The following is an 18,431-nucleotide window of genomic DNA, read 5'->3' on the forward strand; positions in this document are numbered from 1 at the left end:
ACAAAATGGCATAGCGGAATCTACGTCGGTACCCCAACTGTGACAATCGTGCGTGCTATTGGCCTGTTGGCCAATAATGTCCTTGGAGTTTTCTACTTTTAGGAGGAGAAAAACTTACGGAAATAACACTGTTTTGTTATCTTTGGTTAATGATATATACTATATCACATAGAAATGTTATCACACACGTATGTCCGTCCCCTAAGCCCACTCTTTGCCTAGCTAGAGGAAGCTAACTTAGTGCCGCAAGGGTGTAGGCACTAGAGGTGTGGACAGGGACACCATGTTGTATACCATTTTATAAAATTTCTCTCCCAGGTAAAAACATCAGCTATATATGCACAAGAAGTCATAATCGGACATGATAAGTTCATACTAACTCGGATTAGCAAATTGTCAGTTGCGTTGAATTCGTATCGACCTCCCGGGTTTTCCAGTATTCTTAGAATTTCCAAATTAAACTTTAAACGGAGCAGACTTGCAATATTCAGACAGTACCTGATAAATTACACTTTTGTATGGCTGATCGTATGACACTATGAAAAAGAAAGAAAAATAAGTACTTTTTCAGTTCCTTTGATTCTCAGATGTAGCCATAAGGGGAAGCATACCCTACGATTAGAGACTGGGCTTAGGTTAAGCACCAGCCATAAATTAAAATGGCATCTGAATGGAAGGCAATGACAGATACTATTGTCCCCTATTTGCGAGAGCAAAATCTCGAGATATATGTATGCTATGTTGCTCCTGCTAACTAGCTCTCATAAAAATACCAAATCCATAACTTGACACCCCTACCTGGTTTTGAACTAGTCTAATTGCACATTCCTTCTTGAATTCCTCTTTTTATGAAGACGAAATCTAAATTTTTTTAAATCTCTTCTCGAAAGGTGGGAGAATCAAATGTATTTTCCTTCTCAATGAACCTCCAACAGGTTTTGAAGAAAATTAAATAAATTTGTATGATATGATGAGATGCAAAATCTACACAAATTTTATAGCATCGCCTCATTTTTCATGTCTGGACTTACCAAACATGAGAAAACAATTGATTTCTCATTCTCAAACTTCTTTTCCCATAAACCAGATGGCCCTAAGAAGCTAACGCAATGTGTGATATCCGACAATAAATCTTCTCATGGATTGTGGGATGATAGTAGGGTCTCCTATTTTACACACAAAACGAAGCTCACTTGGTGGATGAGTTTGCGGTTAAAATGGATAAATCTTGTGAATGGAATTGCTTGCCTTTTATCTGAGTACTGCTCCCAACAGTTGAAAAGGGTGTAAACATTTTTATTGATGAATAAAATTTCACAACAATTCTGGAAATAAAAAATAAAAAGTCTTAGCCAACTTAATCGATAACTCTTTTCAAGCTTTATCTTTCTTTGGTTATTATGAGTTTGCAATCTTAGTTGGGATGATCTATGTTAGAGTTTCTTCTATCTTGCGTGATCGTTAATGGAGGTGCACCAGATTGTCGTAATTTTGATGTTAAATCACTCTATTATTGTAATGACCCTTTGTGGTAGTGACTTTTTTGACTGAATTATGAATGCAATTCAAGAATTTCTTTTTAAAAAAATAAAAAAAATCAACTCCTCTTTTAAATGTACATTTTACAAAATTAACAATATTAGTTTAAAATCTTCCGGCCCTTTTTTTCTTCTTTTTTTTTTTTTTTGTTAACCAAATAAAATCTTCCATTATTGGAAAGGTCAGATATTTTCTTTTCGAAAACATGGACAAAACAAAGGACAGCCCAAAAACAGGAAAAACCATTATTCGCTTATGAATAGGTGAGATGTGTCATGAAATTCTTACAAAATTTTGGAATTTTCCACCAATTGGATTTTCCGTTTGCTGATATTTTGTCTAGTGCATATCCACTCAACGACCTGCTGGTCTGAGTGGTTTTCAATAGCACTAAGTCGATGGGATGCTTAACAAGTCATTGAAGCCGTATGAGGGGAGTTGTCCAAGCCTATCATAGTTATAACAATAATGTTGCAATTATCTTTTAAGAACCAATAATTAATAATTATTATTGATCATGAATCTTGGTTGATCATGCTCTAATAATAACACCAGCATTAACGGCTTATGCATGACATAGCATTTGACTATATTTGACAAAGAAAGAAATTTGGATAGAATTTATATTTTAGATTTCCTTTTTCTTTTCTTTTCTTTTTTTTTTTATAAAAGGCGATAGTATTTTATTGATAAGAGAAGCATAAACAAGTACAAAGCCACTATATGATGCCAAATATGGATAAATCTTCTACAATGATCAAACCAAACAACAAGTTGAATTGATCTAGAGAGAATCATGCACAACTCACAAAGTGATTACAATCCCTTATTCAGCAACCAAAAGCACGCCTACTCAAACATACAATACAAATCAGTCGGGCAACTACAGAAACTGTAAATCCATATGGAAAATCGAAATCTAAAAAGAAATAAAGTCTCCTAAATAAAATAAAACACAACAAACTACTAAAGAGTTCCTAAAAATTATTAGACAAAAAACTAATAAGTTGTACTACCGCTCCACATCCTCCTAGGCAATCCAAAGAGAGTCATAGCGCCATACCGGTTAAAGTTGAACCCCACGCAGCCCGACATCTTCTTGTCATTACAACTCCAGACTCATGTCAAAGGTTGACAACTAAAGTCAAATCCTTGTGTATATGAGCCAAAATACGGCGACTATCACGACGATGATATCGTTTCATAGCAACTGGTTTCCACACCACAAAACAAACTAACAAAGAAGAATAAGGGGGAAAGGGGGGAAAGAGAGGAGATGAGAGAGGATAGGAGGAGAGGAGAGGGGGAAGGGAGGAAAGTCGCCGACCCCCGCTAGGGTTTTTTTCTAGTCTTTTTTTTCATAGGATTTTCTCAAAGAATTTCTAAATTGATATACATCATTTTTCTTGTTTGGATTCATACATCCCAACTTTATATTTCATCCAAATAGTTGTAATTAATTCCTAAAATTCTAAGACAGTGAGAATTTTAAGAAGGGTAATGCTAGGCTTACCACATGTTTATACCACATTGTGTACCACCTCTCTAATAGAGGTAGAGCTTACCAATGGGTCCACCTTTTATAGAGAGGTGATATACAATGTGGTATAAAAATGTGGTAAGCCTAGTATTTTTCTTTTAAGAAAATATAACAATTATGTTCGCCGCAGCCGCCACCACCACCACATTGCCTTAACCATCACAACCACCACTACCCCCACCATCATAGCCGCCTCTAACACCCTTGCCACCTCCACCATCCTCATCACTTCCACTGCCACCAACACCATCACCTTACCATAGTCGTCACTGCAATCGTCCCCACCACCACAATCATTGTTATCACCACCTACCACCACCACCTCTACTACCACAATCTTTCCGTGGTTACCACCCATTACTATATAGTCCACCCCACCATCGTCACCACAACCATCCCCACCACCACCATTACCTCTACTACAATATTGGAAGGTGGTCGTAATTGCGGCAAGGTGGTTGTGATGGCAACAAGGTGTGGTTGTCTTATATTTATTGAAACTTTCAATAATCTCTTAAAACTTTATAAATAACAACTATTTAGTTGGAAACTATATATAACCTCCATATTCCAAGTCTTTTTCCACATTAAATTTTTAACATAAAAATACCATTTTGCCCCTACATTTAACAGAAAAAGTTGACAAAATTGACGGCAGGACTATTTGTTCTAACGAAAGTGCAGTTAAAGGATCACGGGAACCATTTTGAAAATTGAGGTACTCAAATGCAAATTAGGTTTAAGTTTAGGGACTAATAAAACGATTAACCCTTTTTTAAATGAATCAAATTCTATTATATTATTTTGACTAACAATAATCATATGCAATTCCAACTTTTTGCCTTAGTGTTTCTTTTATTTTTTTTTCTTCAATATCTTTCTTCCTTTTTCATATCCAAGAAAATACAAACCAAAAACATTTATATATAATAAAAAAATATAGGAATTATGCAAATTTTGGATGAGAAACCATATCTGAAAGAGGAACAAACCAAACTACCCAGAAATGCAATCAGACTATTTTGGGAAACAAAAAGATGAATGAATTTTTTTTTTTTTAAAGATATCAAACCCAAAAAACTACAACACTCAATATTTAACAATAAAATCGAAAATAAAAAAAGAGATCCAAAGAAACAAGAACGGAGAAATCAGTTTTAAAAATCAGAAGATAGTAGAGATGAGAAAGTAGAGGAGAGAGAGCAGAGACGACGTGAAATGGTTAAGAGAGATAACGCGAAGAGGGAGACAATGCGAGGGAGACGACACCAAGGGAGACTTCACCTTCGACAAGAGGTAGCGGACGAAGAGAGGCTTCGAAACCCATGTCTCGACATGAGTTTTGATATCCAGCATATGAGTCGTTCAATGGTGAGAGTGTCATATATGGACTATAGATGTGGACATTCATATTAGCCACATAATTCATCTGAATAGTAACTTCACTTAAGTTTAATGAAATGATCTTGTGGTTAATATAAAGGTTCACATGAAAAGTTCATATGTGACACCCTCACCATAGAATTTCGAATGCTAGATTCATATCCTAAACAAAAATTTAAGTCCAAGCTAGTGTGTGATGCAATTAAGTCCACCAAACAACAGACTAGACCCATGTCCATTTTAATTGAAAAAGTCTCATCTAGTCCAACCCACCAAACAGGGCCTAAGAGCACTTCCAACAGAAGACCCCAACCCGAGCAAAAGGTAGGCCCCCATTTGTGTTTTTAGTGCCCCATTCTTGCCAAGAGATGGGCTCCACCAGCCTGGGCAAGCTAACTTAATGATGATGTCAGCAGCTAATTTAAATAACAAAAAAATTTGAAAAAAAATACCATAATTTTCTTAATTTTCTTAATATTTTTTTAAATAAATACCTAACCATATTCTTAACTTCCCACACCAAAATTCTATACAAATTCATCTCCTCATGTCTCATGCGAATAATGGTTGCCCTTAGGTTGCCATAACAATGGATGGAAAACCAACAAAAAAATTTATAGGGCATGCACTATTCATGTGAATAGTAATAGCTTTTGCCTCCCATTGCCTTTTGTCATGGCAAATGGGTGGAAATACTCTAAGAGTGTAACAATATGATAATTAACTATAATTAACCCTATCTTAAAATATAATGTCACATAACATAAAGGACTGACCTGGACTCAACTCTAATCTAATCCAAGTCGAACCACCAGAGGGAAATGTTGTCCTATCATATACACATATGCCATATATTATGATGTGTCTATTTAGGCCACAGGACCAGAAGTTCCCGTCGCTAAGAAAAACAAAAGTTCAAATTAACATTATGACACGTCAGTCTTGCCACGAAATGCTTCCACGTATGTGTATTCATACAAAAACAAAAACAACAAAAACAACAACAACAAAAAAGCAGTAGGGACAGTGTGTGAAAGCCAATTGGTGCAAAGCCAAGGTTAAGAGAGCAACCGTTCTCTATATATTAAAGATGAAGCTCCTCAAATTAGATGCCACAGATGAACGTCTAAATTATAAAACCACAACATGAAGAGTTTACTTGGTTATGCTCTGGTAATGGAGAGGCACAAGCCTTATATTGCCATGCTCTTCATACAATTTGTGTATGCAGGTATGGCCTTGTTCTCTAAGGCAGCAATGGCCAAGGGAATGAACCCTTTTGTGTTTGTGGTTTATCGTCAAGCTTTCGCCTCTCTCGCCTTGGCTCCATTTGCTTTCTTCTTTGAAAGGTTTGTTCATAAGCTTCCATTTGTAGCATACATCTCTCTACACTTTTCAGTGGTGGTTTAATTTGTCTTCTGAATTTTCAGTTCAAAAGACGCTCCTCTTTCGTACACCTTACTCTGCAAGATTTTCTTCATTTCCTTATCTGGGTACGAACTTGGTTATGCTCTCTCTCCTCATCAACAATATTTCAATTAAATTCTCTAACATAAATAATAATTTTTCCAGGATTACCCTGAGTTTAAATCTTTACTATGTTGCAATCAACTACACCTCTGCAACGTTTGCTGCAGCCACCACCACAACAATTCCAGCAATTACCTTTGTCATGGCGGTTTTTTTAAGGTAATTATTTAATAATTAACTATGATATTTAGCTAATTACATGGATCAAGTGCTTCTTCTTTTTATGTCATTGAAACACAAATGGTTTTGAAATTTTTGGGCAGGATGGAAAGCATTTCTATGAAACATTTGTATGGTGTGGCCAAGGTGTTGGGTTCTCTCACAAGCCTTTCAGGGGCATTGGTGTTTGCTTTAGTTAAGGGGCCTTCCATAAAGTTCACGAATTGGTATCCATCACATCATCAGACACAAATTTCAGACTCATCATCTTCCTCCAGAGTGGACTGGATAAAAGGTTCCTTGTTCATGATTTCAGCCAATACTGCCTGGTCTTTGTGGCTAATTTTGCAGGTGCACATCATTAATCATTAGCATTATTTATTTATTTATTATTTTAAACAGTTTAATTAAGCTGGAATAATTTATTTTCTTTTATAGAATTTATATATATATAGTTTTTATATTGCCCTTGAACTAGCTAGTGCTTCCTTTCTAGGGTCCCATTGTCAAGCAATATCCGGCAAAGTTCAGGCTTACCACTCTGCAATGCTTCTTTAGCTGCATCCAATCATCATTTTTGGCCATTGCAATTGAGAGAAACCCATCAGCTTGGAAGATTGGATGGGACATTCATCTTCTCTCTGTTTTCTATTGTGTAAGTCATTTTTATCCACCCAACTAGGAGGGGAAAAAAAAACAACGAGTATGCATAACTTTTTTCTCTCGTACTAAGCTATCACATGATAAACATACAGAAATTGTTGTGAGAACGACGTTGTATGCACCCATATAACTTTTCAAGCAACGAGTACGTATAAATTTACGGGCAAACACTTCCATCTATACGCAAAACAAATGATGAATTTCTTTTTAAGTTCTAACTGAGCCACTTGTATAATGTCGGCTAGATTGGTAATTAAGCTATTGAAGGTACAATTTAGAAATTTTCTTGGGTAAATTTATATGTGGTTCATATTCCCTCCAAAGAGATAGGCTCATCTTTTGACTTATTGATATGAACACAGTGGTCATCATCTATGTGATTATGAGATCAAATACTGACAGCTGGTTCTTGTTTATATGTATATAAATTTTTTCCACATGTACATGTAACATGTAACATGTCTATGCACAATAGAAACTAGAAAACACCATAGAGAAGTTAAAATGGAAGTTGTAGAAGTTGGAAGAGAAAAAAGTAGAAATTCGGAAGTGGGAGATTGAAAGTGGGTGTGGTATGATTTATTCAATATATTGCTTTGGTATTTAAACTTATCATAAGCTCATGTGCTTTAAAAAAAAAAAAAAAAAAACATTTCAGTTCAAATTTTTACTTTTTACTTTTTTGTTAGAAATATAGGGAAAATATAAGGAGAAAAGAGTGAAATAAGGGTTTGGGGTTTAATATTTTGGCAGCTCCGTGCAAAGAGAGATGTGGAGTCTCTATAACTTTTACTTTTTACTTTTTACTTTTCATTTTTCCCTACGTTCTTTTATCAGTCTCCCTCAACTATTTTTCTTTTCTACTTCTCTCTCTACTACAACGTGAAAATTAAAAATAAAACGGTTACCAAACAAGCCCTCATTTAATACGAAGAATGACATAATTGAAATTTATACTGTCTGAATATTTTCTTAATAATAGTATAGATATAGATATAGATATATATAAGTAGTGTCTCATGACGATGGGTGATGTTGCAGGGTGTAATTGTGACTGGAATTACCTACTGGCTGCAAGTTTGGGCCATAGAGAAGAAAGGCCCAGTTTTCACATCAATGTTCACTCCTTTAGCACTGCTTATAACAGCCATCTTCTCAGCAATCATGTGGAAAGAAGCCCTTCACTGGGGAAGGTAATTTCCACCGATTTATATAATAGGCCATTTAAACGGAGATCTAACTATGATTGGTAACGAATGAATATCACAGGGAGTAATCTTAACAAAATCAGAATTATGAGACTTGTCTTGGTTGATTTGTTGCAGCATTGGTGGAGGCGTGTTGCTTGTTGTGGGTCTGTATAGCGTTTTGTGGGGAAAGGACAAAGAGGACAGGAAAAGCGAAGAAAGTGAACAGAAACAAGAAAGCAAGGAGGAAGTGGTATGAGAGTGCATTATTAGTCGATGGGGATGGGATTGTAGCAAATTCGATTGGATGAATAAAAGGCATTCCCACGATGAATGTTTGTCATGAACACACATTTGATTAAAGCAGTAATCATCTCTTTTTGTAACTATCAATCGAGGGCTAAAGTTTCCCTTTATTTTCTTTTTCTTGTCTAAATTTGTGTTGCAAAAGTTAAATGTATATAGGCTTTGTTTGTGCTAGATTCCCCATTTTTAAATGAGATGTGTACTTATGAATTTTTGGAACATTTTCAAATTGGTTTTTTCATTTTTTACTCGTGGTCACGTGATACATGAATAAAATCATTGGATTAATCTAGAACACTCACTAATTTAAACTTCAAAATGTTTTCGTGCAAGTACCCCTCTTTTGTCTCATTGGTGACAAGTGAATATGATATCATGCTTCTCAAATATCTATAGAAAAAGCTTTAGCTATATAATAGCGAACAGCTTCTTGTTTCACCAATTTAAGCTTGCATGGTTCTTTTTGGTATAAAAAAAAAAGCTTACATGGTTCAATTGTTCATGAAATAAAAGCTTTAGGTCTAATAAAGGCTTTAGGCACTAGGGAGATGCTATAATAAGAGCAACTTCACCCATTTGCCCTTAGTCATGGCAAGATAGGAGTTATGACAGCCACTATTCACGTGAATAGTAGTTGCCCTTGCAAATAGTATTTTGTGTTTCCACCTATTGCCATGGCTAAGGGCAATTACTATTCATTTTTTTGTTTTTTTCACAAATTTTTTAATGAAAATAATTAATTTGGATAATATTTTCGGATAAGATTTCCGGGTTCCTACGTGTCAAGACTATTCATAATCGGATAAAATTTCCGGATAAGATTTTTGGATTCAAATTTCGGATGAATTTCAAAATTCAAATTTCAGATAAATTTTTGGGTTCAAATTTCGGATGAATTTCAAAATTCAAAATTCAGATAAATTTGGGTTCAAATTTCAGATAAATTTGGGTTCAAATTTCGGATGAATTTCAAATTTCAGATAAGATTTTCATCCAATCAAATCAAGCCACGTGGCATGTCTATCTTGCCAAAATTTTCTATAAAACCAGAGGCTCAGCTCATACCTCTCACACCACATCTTTCTATATTTTCATTTCTCAGAGTTTAGAATTCATACTCCATTCATTCTCAATGGAAGATTTTAGGAGATGCTTGGAGAGGCAAGAGCGAGAAACAAATGAGAGAAACCGTAGAGCAGATGAAATCAATGAGTTGCAGAGACAAGTCGATGAACAAGTTGTCATAGCAGTGGCTTTGCAAGATGAAGAGAACCAAGGTCGCCGCCGTGGTTCACAAGTCGGCCGCCGCCGGAATGTGGACAGACATAGGCATTCTCGGGGTAAGAATCTTTTGGAAGATTATTTTATCCCAACTTCTTTGTACTCTAATGTTGATTTTCGAAGGCGATTTAGAATGCAACCCCATTTGTTCAATAAAGTCATGCATGATATTTGCAATTATGATGCATACTTTGTTCAAAAGTGTGATGCTACTGGGGTTTTGGGGCTTCTTCCGGAGCAAAAGCTTACAGCTGTTATACGAATGTTGGCGTATGGAGCATCTGCTGATCAGGTGGATGAGATTGCCCGGATGGGGAAGTCCACTACGTTGGAGGCTTTGGTAAGATTTTGTCAAGCTGTTGAAACTCTGTACACTAGGGACTACCTGCGTAGACCTACTCCCAGGGACCTCCAACGGCTTCTACAAAAAGCCGAAGCTCGAGGATTTCCAGGAATGATTGGTAGCATCGACTGCATGCACTGGCAATGGAAGAATTGCCCAACTGCCTTGCAAGGTGATTACGGAAATAGAAAAGGCCAAAAAAGTATCATCCTTGAAGCCGTTGCTGGCTTCGACACATGGGTTTGGCATGCCTTCTTTGGAGTTGCAGGATCCCAAAATGACCTCAACGTGCTGGGTCAATCCCCGGTCTTCAACGATGTATTGAGAGGCCAGGGCCCCAATATCACCTATCAAGTCAACAATACAGTGTACCAGACGGGGTATTATCTAGCTGACGGCATCTACCCGAGGTGGACCACTTTTGTCAAATCCATTCCGAATCCCTGATCCCAGAAGCAAAAATTATTTGCTACCTATCAAGAAGGATACATGAAAGATGTCGAAAGGTGTTTTGGCATCCTTCAAGCTCGGTGGTTGATTATTCGAGGTGCGGCCCGTATGTTTGATGAGGAGATCCTCAGAAGCATTATGATGACTTGCATCATCCTCCATAATATGATTGTGGAGGATGAGTACGATTATGATGCTTTAGAGGTCTACGAACCGGATCCAATGAACACGGCCTTGACACGGATTTATGAAAGGCCCATGGGGCCAAGTGGAGAACCGTTTGAGCCGGAACCGTTGGTGAGGGATGGTCATTTCATGACCCGAATGATAGATCGATATACAGAGATGCAATCTTCGTATATTCATGAAATGCGTCAAGTTCACTTGATGGAGCATCTATGGGCGGTGAAAGGCAATGAAGATGAATGATGGAGCATAGATGCTTTGGTTATGTTTTATTTAGTTATGGTTAGGTTGTGTTGTTTTTTTTATTTATTATGGTTTGGTTGTGGTTTGTTATTATTATTGTGCCTTGTTTGTAGTTTTTTTTATTTTAATTTTGTTTTGTTTGAAGTATGGAATATGTTGAATAAAAAGGTATTTTATTGAATGCTTTGTTTATTAAATAAAGAAATCTAATACAAGTCATTAAGAATTACTACTACTAAAATAAAATACATGAATTACAACAACTTTAATAGAAAACATGAAAAATACAAATACATAAAAGGTATGCTAACTAATTTAATGGTTTCCATCATTTAACCAATCCGTGTTGCTAGGCCCATCATCCCGGAAAAGTCTTCTTCTCATAACATCCCTTCGTTCTAGCTTCCAAAATTGTTTTGTTTCAGGGGACATATGACTTGTATCCATCGCCATGGTTTCCCGATCCGTCTTGTCCATATCTTTTTTGCGCAAATACTCCCTTTCTCGTGCATACTCAGCTTGAAGGGCCAACTCGTTATCTTGGCGTTTTTGCTCCATTTCAATTCTTATGCCGTTTTGCCTTGCAATTTCCTCCAAAAACTTTGAATTATTATTGCTTGAATTACCCGCTTTCTTTGCCTTCGCGGCCTTTCGGCCAATGGGCCTCGGCTCCTTTTCGATGGGTGAGTCTTGACTCATAGGGGAATCGAGAGGTGAATCCGATGTCATTGAATCACGGAGTGGCGTCTCGTTTAACACAACGGCGGGACCCGTCGGAATAATTATGAAGCGTTTGCAATATTTCACCACCTCCCAACATTCATGATGGTTGAAACTTTTTTTGCCACCCCCGGTTGCACCGAACCACATTTGTGCTTGAATCATCTATTTAACAAAAAAATGGAAATGCAATAAATATTTAAAATATATTGGATATGCAAGTAACAAAAAAAAAAAATAATGGAAATGCAATTAACCTTACAAATAAATTAGAAGTGCAAGAAAATTAAGAAACAATTGGAAATGCAAGAAATATTAACAACATATTGAAAATGCAAGAAATATTAACAACATATTGAAAATGCAAGAAATATTAACAAAATATTTAAAATGCAAGAAATATTAACAAAATATTTAAAATGCAAGAAATATTAACAAAATATTTAAAATGCAAGAAATATTAACAAAATATTGAAAATGCAATAAATATTAACAAAATATATATATTAGGAGATTAAACTTAATAAAACAAAAATTATAAAATACTTACCTCGTTAGTACGATTTTCCCTGCTTCTATAGTTGTCCATCGCTTTTGCGAAGGCATCTCTCCATTTTCCCAACTCTTTATTGAGAATTTTCCACCTACTAGATAATGTCATCTCCGTAGGAGTAGACCCCGGAATTTTTTCAAAAAATTCGGCATGAATTTTTTTCCACATATGAAAAAATTTAATCTCATTGCCGGACATGGGACAATGACAAATTTGGAGCCAAGCCTCACACAAGGAAACATCTTTCATGGTGCTCCAAGCCCCTCCGATTTCGATAGAAGAAGCCATAAAAATAAGAAGTAAAAATACAAGGTGAAAGAAAGGAAAATGTTGAGTAAAGAGTGAATAATAGTAGAAGTATAATTAAATGTATGAGGATTGGTGTTGAAAGTGAAGTGTATTGATAGGTATTTATAGAAGAAAAAAAAAATCAGAATTTTTTTAAATTTTTTTTGATTTTTTTCATAATTTTATTGCCCAAAAAATGCCAGCCGTTGGATTGGATTCAGAGAAGCTGATCGGAGCGCTGGTGGCTTGACACGTGGCTTCTTCCCATTGGAGCTTGCGTCGCGCTGACGTCACAACACTCGGGCTTCATCTCGGGCTGAACTAGCCTTCGGGCTAGCCCGAGTTGGTGGGACCCACTCCCAGTCTGGGCTTGGGCTCATTGCTGGAACGAATTTTTTTTTCCCCCCCTGCTTTGGGCTCAGCTGCTCAGTGGAGTTGCTTTAATGGGAGGGGGATTTGGGTGAGGGGTTTGAACGTGGTGTTCAATCCAACCATCCAATCATTAAAAAAATATAAATTCAATATTTTTTCTCTCTTATCGGGTAACGTTGGGTCTGTATTGTAGAAATGGTGTGTAAATTTTTTGGGTCTCAAGTCGACACTTTTGGGTTGTGTTATTAACAATACTTGGGTCTGGCCTAAGCGGCTTTCTTTTGGGATGGCATTGGGTCTACCTTTATTGCCCGCTATTGCATGGCCTTTTTTTTTTGTTCATTTATAATTTTTAGTCAACAGCTTTCTTGTTGCTGATCTTTTTTATGGTGGCTGCGTTTGTTATTAATTATATTTATTTAAAATTGGTCTTTTTTTTAAAATTTCTTTGAAATTATTTTAATTGTATAATTTTTATCGTAATTAATTTTATTATTCAAAAAATATACTTTTTAATTTGTAAGATATTCAACTACATCAGTGCAAGTGAAACTGCAATTCAGTTCAATAGCTGCCAAATTTTTTTAATAAATTGAACCATTAAACTAAATTGAAATGTACTATTGAACAACTATTGCTGATATTTAAAGCACAAATAAAATAATTAAATAATGCTAGAGTTATTATACTCTTGGAACGCTCGCTTTGTTAATTAATTTGGAACATAGTTTCTCCTTTCTAGAAAAATATTTTACAACATGTTTGAAATTTTTTTTTTTAATCAAAAGAATAAATTACTTTTTAAATAATAAGTCCCCCAAGTTAATAAAGCAATTTTACATATTATAAGTTTCTTGAGTGAGTTTTGGAAGGTTAACAAAATTAAAATAAAACTTCCAATGAATATGGATGGATTCCACCAGCTTAAGTTAATTATTTCATTTATTTCTTATGGTTTTGTTAAAATTAATGGTCAAGTTGCCGCAAGCTTCTTGATTAGAAATCATTGTGGGTGGAGTCAATAAGATTCGAATTCTCATCGCAATTTAGTAGTATGTGTGAGAAATTCTTTCCCTTTATACTTTAAATTATCACTTATATTAAAAAAGAAATTACTAACAAAAAAACAATATTAGCTTCCTTCTTTATTGTGAAAAAACCAATATCCTTTCCATTTACAATTAGGAGAGTTGAGGGCCTAAGTTATAATCCATATAGAACTAGGAGACTTCACGCAGTTCTCCATATAGAACTAGGATATTGTTCTCTATAAATAAAAGCTTGTTGAGATGGAAAAACACACTCTCAAATTCAATTCCCTCAAATATTCTCTCGTACCAACAAATTGTCAATTTCAAAAGTAAACATCTTTTTAATTTCATGTCAAAATAGTTTTGTTTGTTTTTTCGAATTTTTTTGGTTTCAAAGTTAACCTTATATAAACAAATATATTATTCGATATTTTTTTTCCCCAAATAGATTTAATCGCAAATTTCCCCTCCTCGTCCTCCACCAAACCCTTAACCCTGCGACTCAAAATCCCCTTCCACTGTCTCTTCCGTTTTTCTCACACAATGAAACGCTTAGCAGATAGCGTTCCCGTAGCACCCTCCTCCTCTTCGTTGCCGCCCAAAAAACCCGTTTTCTTGACGAAAGCCCAACGCGAGCAGTTAGCCCTCCAACGCCGTCAAGAAGAAACCGAAGACCAGAAACGCCGTCAAAGTCATGTTCTCTCCAATCTCTCCCATTCCCGCCCTTCCTCCGACGCCGCACCACCCACAGCCACCGCCAATTCCGACCGGGACCGGGACCGAGACAGAGACAGAGACAGAGACAGAGACAGAGACAGAGATCGAGATCATAGGGACCGAGACAGGGACCGATATTCCCGAGACAGAGACCGGGAACGAGATTCGGAGCGGCGAAACCGCGACCGCGACCGAGATAGGGAGCGGGAGGAGGAGGCCAAGGTTCGAGAGCGTGCCCGCTTGGACAAATTAGCAGAGCGCGAGCGAGACAAAGAGCTGGACGCCATTAAAGAGCAGTATCTCGGATCGAAGAAGCCGAAGAAGCGGGTCATCAAGCCCAGCGAGAAGTTTCGGTTCTCTTTCGATTGGGAGAACACGGAGGACACTTCTCGGGATATGAATGCTTTGTATCAAAACCCTCACGAGGCCCAGCTCTTGTTTGGCCGAGGGTTTCGGGCTGGGATGGACCGTAGGGAGCAGAAGAAGCTGGCTGTGAAGTACGAGAGGGAGCTGAGGGAGGAGATCCGGAAGAAGGAGGGCGTGGAGGAGAAGCCCGAGGAGGCCATGGCGCAGAAGCTCAAGGAGGAGGCTGCAGAATTATACGATACTTTTGACATGAGGGTCGATCGCCATTGGACTGATAAGAAGCTTGAAGAGATGACTGAGAGGGATTGGAGGATTTTTCGGGAGGATTTCAATATTTCATATAAAGGGTCGAGGATTCCGAGGCCTATGAGGAGTTGGGCAGAGAGTAGATTGAGTGAGGAGTTGCTCAAGGCTGTGGAGAGAGCTGGTTACAAGAAGCCTTCTCCGATTCAGATGGCGGCGATTCCACTTGGGCTGCAGCAGCGCGATGTTATTGGCATTGCTGAGACTGGTTCGGGTAAGACTGCTGCCTTTGTTCTTCCTATGTTGACTTATATTTCGAGGTTGCCTCCCATTAGTGAGGAGAATGAGGCCGAAGGACCGTATGCTGTTGTTATGGCGCCTACTCGTGAGCTTGCACAGCAGATTGAGGATGAGACTGTCAAGTTTGCGCATTTCTTGGGTATCAAAGTGGTTTCCATTGTTGGTGGGCAGTCGATTGAGGAGCAAGGGTTTAGAATTAGGCAAGGCTGTGAGGTTGTAATTGCCACTCCGGGGCGTTTGATTGATTGCCTGGAGAGGCGTTATGCTGTTCTTAACCAGTGCAATTATGTTGTTCTTGATGAAGCTGATAGGATGATTGATATGGGGTTTGAGCCGCAGGTTGTAGGTGTCTTAGATGCAATGCCTTCCAGCAATTTCAAACCTGAGAATGAGGACGAAGAGCTTGATGAGAAGAAGATTTACAGAACCACGTATATGTTCAGTGCCACAATGCCGCCTGCTGTAGAGCGGCTTGCTAGGAAGTACTTGAGGAATCCTGTTGTGGTCACGATTGGCACAGCTGGAAAGACAACTGATTTGATCACTCAGAATGTGATCATGAGCAAGGAATCTGAGAAGTTTGAGAGGTTAAAGAGGTTGCTTGATGAACTTGGTGATAAGACTGCTATTGTGTTCGTTAATACCAAGAAGAATGCAGACTATGTTGCCAAGAGTTTGGATAAGAATGGATATCGTGTGACCACTTTGCATGGGGGTAAGTCACAGGAGCAGAGAGAAATTAGCCTTGATGGTTTTCGAGCCAAGAAATACAATGTCCTTGTTGCAACTGATGTTGCAGGACGTGGGATTGACATACCTGATGTGGCCTATGTTATTAATTATGATATGCCTGGGAATATTGAACAGTACACGCATCGTATTGGACGTACTGGACGGGCAGGGAAGACTGGTGTGGCCACAACATTTTTGACTATGCATGACACCGAAGTCTTTTATGATCTCAAGCAGATGCTCATTCAGAGTAATAGTCATGTTCCTCCTGAACTGGCAAAACATGAGGCCTCAAAGTTCAAACCCGGTTCAGTTCCTGATAGACCACCTAGGCGTAATGACACTATTTTTACTCATTGAGAAGCTAGGAGGTAAACAAACTTTTCAAAAGAGGGCCCAACTTATTATGCAATGTGATGCTGTTTTAGTGGCTGAGACATCTTTGCCTACTGCTGGAACTGAAGAAGTGAGTTACTTTGAATGGGATTGTGCTTATCTATAATTTTGATTATGAATATTTCTGCTGTACTGTAATTGGCAAATTGATGTCATGACTTTTTTCTTATGAAACAATGTTGTTAGTCCTGATGACTAGTTAGAACCAGTAAATTGTTTATGACGTTATCAGTTGGGAGTGTTCATTTTTTTCTCTTCATTGATTTGTGCAAATTACTGGTTTACTTTATTGGGTGGGAGCACAAATCCTTTAAATATTGCTGGCATATCTCATTTGAATGCACAAATAGAACATTAAAGCCGCTAGTGTATACTTTTTATGTATTCTGTATGTATTATGTTCACAGTGTGGTGGTCACCTCCGTCCTAGAGGTCCCTGGCAACAGATCTTTAAGATTCTGCTGGACCACCTCGCTGGACGACATTGTTTGATATTTGGACTTTTTTTGTGCATGCTAAATTTGATGACGACATTTGATATTAAGGTGTTGTCTTCTCTATGGTACCTTAGTTGAACATTCCTTTTTTTTTTTTCCTTGAATTCTTTCACCTTTCTGTTTGCTTATTGAGAAATCTTTTTACGAGAATTCTTATTTGATTTTGATTTTCATGTCATTTGGTCCATATTGGGCCAACCAATGGAAAGAAAATACAAAAGTGATTTCCAGGTGAAGCTGGCACATCATTTTGCTTATGCGCCTGTTGAAGCTTTGCATGGACAGGTACGTAAGTGTAATTTTTCCGAAGCATGTATGATTCATAGTTCTCGGAGATGTGGAACAGTTATGTACTTTAAAGAAAGAAAAAAAACAAATTGTCTGCTTTAAGTTATTATGTGGAATTCTTGAGGAAGAACTGTGATAAACAAGGAAATGAATATATGAAGGGAACAAAAAATTAATGCTGTTATCATGATTCATAACATGAAGTTTGTAAAGAGGGGATACCAGTAGGTTGTTGTCTTTTACAGCATATGTGATTTTGGCCAACCAATACCATTCTGATGTAATTTCGTGTTTAATGCTTTTAGTGTGGTTGCTAGCCATTGGTTGCAGCTGTATGTGTCTTATGCTTTTACTGTGGGTTTTTGGTAGACTGTAATCTGGGAGATGTGCTATGATGGAATTTTTTTGGGATCTATGGGGTGAAAAGAACAGAAGGGTTTTTGAGAATGCATTGAGTGAGGAGGTGGAATGCTTATGGGATAGGGTGCATTTTTGGCCGTCTTTGTGAGCATCTGTAACTTTTTAGAGTTTAGCGAGTTCTCTTTTTTTCTGTCGTTTTGTCGGCTTGGAAAGCATTTATTTTGTAGCTCTTTGGATTTTTTTTTTTTTTTGGTGTATTCGCCTAGGATTGAGTTGTTGAAGCAGTTTGCATGTCTAGTTCTTTTAGAAGTGGACTACTTGTTCACTTTTGTTGTACTCTTATAAATAATAAATAATAAATCACCTTATATAACTATTTGTTATTCGGGTGTTACAAGTTATTTAAAATCTTAGTTGAACTTTCAGCATTTATTTACTGATTGTAGGACTAATCTGGTTTGCTCTCAAGTTTTCTTTATACTATCCGAGAAGACAAGAATTAATCCATTCACTCGCATTTGGGTTAAAATAAGTCCAGTTATTTTTTACTTTTTGCATTTATGTTTCTTGAGAATGCTTATTAACTTATAGGAGAACCCTAGACATTCTAAGATCCTTTTTGAACCCTGGACGGCCAGATTAATTGTTCTTGTGTGCTTATTTGAAATATAGTGAGCTTGTAAATTACCTTCCTTATGTATTGCTGTATGTTTTGATAGATTCCTTGACTTTTTGGTCTTTGGGGTTACCTTCATCTT

The 18,431-nt window shown here is 37.2% G+C and overlaps 2 protein-coding genes across 2 annotated transcripts; both read left to right on the forward strand.

Moving 5' to 3' along the window:
* The first annotated feature begins 5,587 nt into the window (after positions 1-5,587).
* Positions 5,588-8,528, forward strand: LOC117637787 (WAT1-related protein At1g43650). The gene is made up of 7 exons (XM_034372805.1): positions 5,588-5,811; positions 5,893-5,955; positions 6,035-6,151; positions 6,256-6,502; positions 6,648-6,806; positions 7,856-8,007; positions 8,140-8,528. Exons 1-7 carry the CDS (start codon positions 5,609-5,611, stop codon positions 8,258-8,260), a joined length of 1,062 nt encoding a protein of 353 aa, XP_034228696.1. The 5' UTR covers positions 5,588-5,608; the 3' UTR covers positions 8,261-8,528.
* Positions 8,529-14,218: 5,690 nt separating this feature from the next.
* On the forward strand, positions 14,219-16,771 carry LOC117637007 (DEAD-box ATP-dependent RNA helicase 21-like). Its single transcript, XM_034371739.1, has one exon. It carries the CDS (start codon positions 14,318-14,320, stop codon positions 16,490-16,492), a length of 2,175 nt encoding a protein of 724 aa, XP_034227630.1. The 5' UTR covers positions 14,219-14,317; the 3' UTR covers positions 16,493-16,771.
* The last annotated feature ends 1,660 nt before the right edge of the window (positions 16,772-18,431 follow it).

Source organism: Prunus dulcis, chromosome 8 (genome assembly GCF_902201215.1).
Source record: "Prunus dulcis chromosome 8, ALMONDv2, whole genome shotgun sequence".
NCBI lineage: Eukaryota > Viridiplantae > Streptophyta > Magnoliopsida > Rosales > Rosaceae > Prunus > Prunus dulcis.

Excerpts from the sequence above, each read along its gene's own strand:
- LOC117637787 (XM_034372805.1), top strand. The coding sequence starts at position 5,609 with ATGAAGAGTTTACTTGGTTATGCTCTGGTAATGGAGAGGCACAAGCCT. Across the intron at positions 6,503-6,647 it reads CTTTGTGGCTAATTTTGCAG|GGTCCCATTGTCAAGCAATA; the intron begins GTGCACATCATT and ends CTTCCTTTCTAG. Across the intron at positions 8,008-8,139 it reads GAAGCCCTTCACTGGGGAAG|CATTGGTGGAGGCGTGTTGC; the intron begins GTAATTTCCACC and ends GATTTGTTGCAG.
- LOC117637007 (XM_034371739.1), top strand. The coding sequence starts at position 14,318 with ATGAAACGCTTAGCAGATAGCGTTCCCGTAGCACCCTCCTCCTCTTCG.